The sequence below is a fragment of the Arachis hypogaea genome, chromosome 6 (assembly GCF_003086295.3).
Source record: "Arachis hypogaea cultivar Tifrunner chromosome 6, arahy.Tifrunner.gnm2.J5K5, whole genome shotgun sequence".
In the NCBI taxonomy this organism is placed as follows: Eukaryota; Viridiplantae; Streptophyta; class Magnoliopsida; order Fabales; family Fabaceae; genus Arachis; species Arachis hypogaea.
The window spans coordinates 13,268,783-13,277,588 of NC_092041.1; the positions used below are offsets into that span (position 1 = coordinate 13,268,783).

Below are 8,806 nucleotides of genomic sequence, written 5' to 3' on the forward strand. Positions count from 1 at the left end.
AAAATTCCTATAACTTTCGGCAATGCCATCAACCACCAAAAGAGTCACTCTCGGTCCATTCGTTGTAGCTCATCATCGTCTTTCTTATTACGAACTCCACACCTGTTTCCTGATTCTGAAAAATCTTAGCATTGCGTTCCACCCAAATGTTTCAAATAACTGCAAAGAACCCCAACAACCATTTCTTCTGCTCTTGTTTTCGCTTATGCCTACCGGTCTACCTCTCAAACTATTCCCTTATGGTTCCAGGAATAGCCCACACCTCCCCAAAAGACCTCAACCAACTGCACCACACCTGCCATGTTAACTCACAGAGGAGAAACAAATGCTCTACCGACTCTATCTCCTTCTTACATAGTACACAGAGAGTATCACTGAGCCTAATAACACCTAGTCTACTCAACCTCTCCCTAGTATTCACTCTACCAATGAGCACAAACCACCCAAAAAGCTCAATTCTTGGCGGTACCATCCCTTGCCAAACTGAACTTGTGTAACTGTAGCTCATTATCTCATCCGATAGAGTCTCCGATTGTAAGACCTGCACAACAGACTTGGTAGAAAATACCCCTTTACTATCAAACTTCCAAACCATATTGTCATCTTTACCATCTGACAGCTTCACCGGCCTTAGCCGCTCATGAAGTTGATGGACAAGTTCCAGCTCCCATTGGAACAACTCTCTCCGCCACTGGAAGTTCCATATCCACTCAAGCTCATCCCAAAATCCACAATCCCATATCATCGATCCCTGCTGATTCGAAACAGAGAATAATCTTGGAAAAGCCACCTTCAATGGGCCACTTTGCAGCCAGTTATCTTCCCAAAACAGGGTACTCCTCTCATTCCCTACCTCTATCGCCAGGCCAGTAAGCATTTTGTCTTTTATCCTCTGCTCTTTTATATTTAGATGACATATGTCTTTCCAGGGCTCTCCTTTAACTGGTAGCTGCTGATTTACTAGCATTACATCAGGATTCAGGTTGTTGCACGAGCATACAATCTTCTTCTATAAGGAGCACTCCTCTTTAGAAAATCGCCACCACCACTTAAATAAGAGCGATGTGTTCCGAAGCACCGCATCTCCAACCCCCAGACCCCCAGCCTTTTTTGGTTCCTGAACCAACTTCCACTTAACTAGCGGAATACCATCATTACCATCCCCCTTACACCACATAAACCGCTTTTGCAATGCAATCAGTTTATCCGCAACTGCCTTTGGCATCTTGTATAGACTGAGGTAGTAGATAGGTAGGCTATTCAGTACTGATCTAATAAGAACAAGCTTACCCACTTTGGTTAGAACTTTTGCTTTCCAGAGGCTAAGTTTCTCCTCCATCTTGTATGCATAAAATGGATTAATAATCAAATTTATCTATGAAAGATCATCTATTTTTTAAATTAGTTCTCAAATAATTTTTTTAGTCATATTAGTTTTTAAAAGATAAAACGTAAATTAAATTGGTCATTCCGTTAGTTAGATGATGACGTATCATGTTAAGTGCCATGTGATATGATGACATGGAAGATTAATGTCACGTGTCACAATATGATTGGTTGATGTGTCAGGTTAGTGATACCTACCATGCCATGTGTCACTTGACATGAAAAAAAAGTTATTTATAATAAAAATAGTTCATAAAGGTTATTTATAATAAAAATAGTTCTGTAATGTAACACCCAACCACACAGAACTTTATGCATAGGACGTAAATCAAAGGTGGTGAGGCGTTACGCCCTCTAAAATAAAAAATACATAAATAGATACATGATCAAAAAGCGCGTTGGGGGAGCCTTGGGTTGAACTAGGTGCCTTGGGAAAAAGGTTGAACAAAACAAGACCAAAAGCACGTCACACTCAAAAAGCAATTGGATAGAAGGCTTATACAGAAAACCAAAGAGACAAGTATATAAACTGAATTTCAAAAGATATATATATAAGGGCTTGTTTGGGTGAACTTCTAAGAAAAGATCTTTTTTCGAGTTTTTTTTAAAGAGTTTATCGAAAAGTAAAAGTAATTTTATGTTTGAGTATCTCATGCAAAAAAATCTTTTTATCTATCAATTATGTTTAGGTATAACAATATAAAATTACTTTTTTGTTTATTCATTACATGAAAAATATCTTTTTTTTTAAGAAAAAAGATATTTTAAAAAAAATGTAGACTTCACCTTCTCAAAAAAGATGTTTTTTTCTAGTACTTTTACTTTTAATACAAGAAATTTGCCAAATACACTAAGAAATAAAAAATATTTTTTATTGAAAAAATATCTTTTTTTTATCAAGATAATGGCGCCCAAACAAACACTAAATCCGGTTTCTCCAAGTCAACCTCTAAGAGGGACAAAACATAATGTATACAAGATAGAGAATCTATACACATATTTAAACATAAATTAAATACAAACACCAAGTCCCAAGATAGTTCTTCGCTTCTAAGAGTCTTCAGAATGCTCAGTGCGGTGCCTGACGTCCTGCATCTGAAAACAATAATATATGTATAGAATGAGAATTAGGGGTTCTCAGTATGGTAAAGGTGTCCGCATAGATAATATATAAGGTCCCGAAAAAGTAAGAGGCAATCCTATATTCCAACATTCAAATTAAAACTTAAAGGAATAAACTAAATTATAAATTTGGTAAAACCTTCTAAGGTATCCAAGTCTCAATCTAACTTTAATTCTACAATTCACTTTCTATCTCATTAAACTCTGATGAGTTTGGAAAACTCCAAATTAATATGATGATGATCAAACATTATTAATTAATTACAAAATTATTAATTTGAATTTTAGTTCACATTTGTTAATTAATAATTTTGTTGCTTGCAGATTTTGTCATTAAGCATAAAGAAAACATGAAGCCCAAAATGACAATCAGCCTTGTACAAAAATGTTAAAAAATATATGGTTGAATTATTGCTATGACTATTGGGCCATAATTTTGGTAAACAAACCCAAAATAAAATCCTTGTTGCAAGACCAACAAGGCTTGGTCCGAATTGAAATGAAAGAAGGAAGGGTAGTACATATTTGGTTCGGTTACCCACTCCCCTCTTTGATGGAATTCAAATTTTGATTAACTTGGATTTATTGCATGCCTTGGTATTAAGAGAGAGAAAGCTTGTATTGATTTGATTGCTATTATTGCTTTACACGTTACAAGGCATGGGTAATGTGAACTAAACTCATTTCTAATTTCTTTCTTCAATTCCATTAAAAGTTTTCTTTCATCTCTCTCTTCTCTTTCTTTGCTTTCGGTCATATTATCAGGAAAGGAGGATATGCAAGTTATCAGAAGAGAGGTGCAAGAAACAGAAGCTATAAACAAGCAAGAGGCCAAGGTGATGATGGCTCTTGCAGAAAGAAGATCTACAGTAGGATGTGGCTGAGATATTTGCCACTAATGGTAAGATATGGTGAAGAAGTCTCAAGCTCTCCATACCCAAAATTGGATGAAATCCAACTTGGTCAGAGAAGAAGATCCCTGGGGTATGGCTCGTCTCTACTTTTGTTCATCCATCACAGGAGGTAGCTACTGTAGCTACGTGGGGAAGAAGCAAAAGATAGAGCAGATGGAGCTGTCAAGGATCAAGGGTTCATCAAGGGTCAGAAATCTTTCTTAGGGACCAAGTTAAGATGGAAGGCTCAGATTAATGAAGCTTGAAGTGATGGGATGAAGAAGAGGTAATTGCATGTTGGATTTTGCATTTGATTCCCTCTCTCTTCTCTCTCTCTCTCTGTTTGAACCGGTTTGTTATTAAAGAAGAATAAGTTGGCTCGGCTGGACCAGTTTCAACCTTGGAGGCTTCCCCTTCTATAATAAGGGTGATCAACCAAGGCTTGAAGCAAGGAGAAAAGAGTGAAAGTACAGAGTTCTCATAGCTATCCAAGCTAACAGAAGTTCTTCTCCTTCAATGAGTTTCATGTTGTAATTTTCTATTTAGTTTTGTCTGTCTTGAGTCTCATGGAAAAAGGCAAACAGTGAGGTTTGTATGAAAAAATCATAGAGAAAAAAAAGGCAGAGTATACAAAATTAAAAGAAAAAGCCATAGATGTCCTAGAGATCCTTTGTACATCTGTGTTGTGTTTCATGATTCTGTGAAAATCTCCTTGCAAGTTGGGTTAGCACTTAGCAGTCGAAAGCTTGGTAGGTGACCAATTCAAGTTCAGGATTGGGGAAAGATTCTGGACTTGTCCCGGATAGGAAGGATAGTTCCTAGGGAGAATTGGTGTCTGTAATCTGTTTGATTATAGTGAAATTCCATCATTGTGGTGATGGAGACTGGATGTAGGCTGCACTGCACTTAGCAACTGAACCAGGATACTTCTGGGTGTGATTCTCTCTTTCTATTCTACTCAATTTCTGATTCTATTCATAGGAGACAAAATTGAAAAATATCTCCTCACTGGTTACGAGACAAAAAGAAAAAGTCTCTTGACAAGTGACGAGACAAAAAGCAGAAATATCTCCTAAAGCAATTTAAAAGGGCAGCAAGAGTTACTCAGCGGAAAGGGGCTAAGATTCAACCCCCATTCTCTTAGTCACTGATAACCATCAATGAACTCTAACCGTATAATTCACTATCTGTCTCCCCCAATCTAATTGTGATCCACTCCTTCACTTTCCGTTTCTTTCATTCCTCCAAAATTCCAGTGCACAGACAAGCAATTACAGACAAAACAAACACAAGTAGAATACAGATACAGCATGTAGGAAATATAGCAGGTAAGTATAATAATCTCATAAGCAAGTCCAGTTAATGCACAGTTAAACAAAATGCACATATGCATATGATGTATGCCTGCCCTATGGCTGATGATATCATCTGTCGTTTATATAGTCAATTTGACATGTCCTGGTAGCTAACCATGGACAGAACACCAAATACGGAGCAAGTGGGACAACACCGCAACCCTTGCATCTTACCCGTGTACCCGGAGCAAGGGGAAAACTTCACCCTTGCCTCTTACCCAGGTGGTGTTACAGTTCTCAACGCGGAGCAAGCGGCGACAGAACTCAACCCTTGCATCTTACCCAGAGTCTCAAACTCTTATCCAGAGCAGGTGACCAACGCCACTGCCTCTTACCTGACTTTCTCAACATATACTCGGAGCGAGTGGACAACGCCACTGCCTCTTACTCAGTCACATATATCTCATTATCATTATAATTCATTCATATTCATTCAACAATTAGACTTAAAAACAAATTCTTATCATTCTTCATTCCTTGTTATCACACCTCCCATTTCATTCATCAACAATTCATACTCAAAACACAATTCATTCTTTTCTAAATAAAGCAAACTCAAAACGTAATTTTTCTTATTAACTTATAATCAAATTATAAAATCCTTAAAAATTCAAATCTTTATAAATAACCACTTCAAAAGAAGCATCCTATTTTCATAAAAATTTTAGCAGCATCTTTAAAACTTGGACTTTTGCCACCCCTCAAGGGTCCCAACCACCAAACCAAATACCACTCGGTCATTCAAATCATTTTCAGTATCAAATTATTTCAAAATAAAACCAATTCCAATATTAAATCTTTTCCAAAAATCAACCAACTCCAATAGTAAACCGTTTACGAAATTGAATCACACATCACATACCATATACACAATCCATTAATAATTCATTCAGTTCATTCCTATCTTAAGGCCTTTTAGCACAAGTTTTCACGTGATATTAAACATTAACTACAAGAAACCAAAATCATACATTGGCTAATTCCTTCCTAAGCCCGGAACATCTCAATTATCTACCGTTCTTCAAGTTTCAAAGTTCCAACTCCTCACCAATTGAATTTTCAGCTCCCAGGATTCAATTTCAAACTTCCAATATCCACTAATTTAACTCTAATTCAACAAGATACACAATCTAACTCATACAATATCACAATAATCAACATTGAGCTTACTAAATTACTAATTCACAAGAGTTAGGGTTTTCTTACCATTATCCACGAGTCAAATTGACAAAATCCAGTGATTAACTACTGCTAGAGTACCCATAAAACATCAAAATCATAAAATTTCTCAATTACCAAAACCTAAATCACAAGCTAAAAAGGAGAGAACTGGATGAGAAAACGTGATTTTCTTACTAAATTGTTCAATGGGTTTTGTAGAGAATTCCTAGACGAACGCGTGGCCACTGACGGCTCATCAATTGGAACTTTGAATTGAAAGTTATGATGGATTGAAAATTGGAAGTGGGTTACGCACGTTAACTCTCTTCTTTGGCATGCTTCTACTAAAGTAATGAGGAAGAAAAGGGGCTGAGTCATGTTTATATAAGTGGACCTTGGGCCCGGTCCAATCGGTTCGATTTGTTGACCCTTTTTTGGTCCAAAATCTTTAAAATTAGTGTCAAAACTCATATTTTAGTTATGTCTACTTCATTAAACTATAAAATTTAAATTTCTAATTTCTTTAAATAACAATTAATTTATTAGTTAATTATTTACTAATTACCCAGAGTTTACACGTAATGCTAAAAATTCAAACAACGATCAAAACCTCTCAAAAATCTCTCAAAATTATCGCAAAAAGTCAATTCACCAACAAACACAAAAAGAAAAGACGAAAGATTATTGAAGGTAATATTCACTAATCTTGTAGTTTTTTCACTTTTCTCTTTCTCATTCTGATCACAAAATGCTACGCAGTAATATTGCAGTTTATTTTGTGTTCTTGCGTTACTGTTCTCATTATACGTTTCATTTGGTGATAGGCCGGTGTAAAAGTACTACGTAGTATTTGTTGTATAGTTTAACCTATATTTACATGTGTTTGAGAGATTTAAATGTGTTTTTGTGCATATTTGAGTTTTGCATGTTTCAAAATGAGTGCCTGTAGTGCTTCTGGTATCATTGTATTCATGTTTGTGTTTCGGTGTATTTAGTTTGTCTTTCGGTGTATTTGGTCTGTCTTTCTGTGTATTTAATCAGAATTGAGGTGTGCTTGGTAGTGTTGTACTCTTTATGTTGTAACTAGACAACAAAATATTGTTTTTATGCTTCTGATGTTATTATGTACATATTTGAGTAATTTGCAACTATTTTTGTCCATTTATCAGGAATTTTGCTAATCGATTTCTTGTAACAAACCATAGAATTTTATTCTAGTATTTCTGGTATCATTTTATGCATGTTTGATTCAGTTGCATGTCTTTTTTATCTCATATTGTATGATGTAATAAAAAACAATAGCAGCGTATTTGATTTGTATTTTTTCGGTGTATTTGGTTTGTCTTTCGGTGTATTAACTTTTTTTTATTCTTTACAGAAAAAATGGCACCAAAGGCACCAAAATATAGTATAATAATATATAGGTTTGAACAACTCAATTTATTTTGTATAAAGATAGTTTATTTACATGATTCTCATTTATTTACAAAAAATCTATGATTTGAGATGCTCCACAAGATCAATTCATGATAAATTTCAGAATATGAGCGAGGACAAGAAAGTAATTGTTCGAGAATTGGGATTTGGTGGTTTGATGCATATCCCTCTAATGAATGTGCCACATAAGCTATTGAAACAATTGACATATTTATTTGATCTGTCCTATAACAGACTGAACACATGGTATGCTATAATCAACATCACCTAAGAAAATATAGCAATTGCCCTTGGCTTGAGTATAGCTGATAAAAATCAATTTCCTAATATATTATGTGAATAAAATTTTAGTGTATTATTAAATCATTTATGTGTCATTGAAATATTTCTTGCTGCTTTTGCAGGTCCACACTATCTAGCAAAAATTAACTTTAAAAAACTTAGTGAGGAGAATAAGAAAGTTGTTAGAAGCTTCCAAAGCAAGACCTTGTCGCAATTATCAACCTCTATGATGGAGATGAATGTCGATGGGGAGGAAAATCGAATGAAATTCAAGAGGACATTCATCCTATATATTTAGATGTCCTTCTTGTTACCGACAACTGTAAACAAAATTTCTTCTGTTCACATGTCGTCCACTCTTCACGTGGACGCAATACATCAACGGAATTGGGCTGATCATGTGCTCAACTTCCTAATAAAGGGCATTAAATAGCACATATTAGAAAAGAAATATGTGGTTAATGGCTGCCTCTATGCTTTGATGATTGTATATTTTCACGAATCGACATACAAATATAGCCTGGGGGATGAAATTTTTGGACCACTGTAGGTCCAACATTGGACCAAGAAGTTGCTGCTACAAAGAATAAATGCTAAGATCAATGATGTGATGGTAACTCAACAGAATTTCTTCTTTATTTTCAGTGTATTTCTTTTAAATATATTGTGTATACAAATATTTTTTTTGTTTTAGAAAATCGTAAAAATGGAACAATTGAAAAAACAACTAAGAAGGAAAAAATAAGGGAAAAAAGAAGGAAGGAAAGAAGAAAAGAAGAAAACTATTTCTTCAGAAAGTGAAAGTCTTGCTGAATCCGAGTCCAATTTTTGTATATTTTTTTACCATTTTATTATGTTTTCTTGCTTGATGATTGTTTCCTTTTTCAGGATGGAGTCCAGGAAAATAAAGCATGTTACTGAGGATTCATCTTCCAAAAAAGAAAGTGAATCTGATAATGGATAAGATTAAAAAACTATAACTGAAAATACTATATTTTTCTTTTTCGTCAAAAATTTATTTACTGATAGAATTTTTTTAATGTATTGTCAGAAGTGAAGAAAGTGAGGAATTAAGAAAACAAATATTTAAGAAAAAAATTCACAAGCCTGCAAAAAAGTAAGTATTATTTTTCAGTTATTTTATCAATTTTATTGTGTTTATTTGCCTGA

General features: G+C 34.8%; 1 protein-coding gene across 1 annotated transcript; it reads right to left on the reverse strand.

Annotated features, from left to right (window-relative positions):
* Positions 1-229: 229 nt before the first annotated feature.
* LOC140173609 (uncharacterized) lies at positions 230-967 on the reverse strand. Its single transcript, XM_072198096.1, has one exon. The coding sequence runs from the start codon at positions 965-967 to the stop codon at positions 230-232; it is 738 nt and encodes a 245-aa protein (XP_072054197.1).
* Between the last annotated feature and the right edge of the window lie 7,839 nt (positions 968-8,806).

Coding starts and splice junctions, on each gene's coding strand:
- LOC140173609 (XM_072198096.1), bottom strand. CDS start 967: ATGCTAGTAAATCAGCAGCTACCAGTTAAAGGAGAGCCCTGGAAAGAC.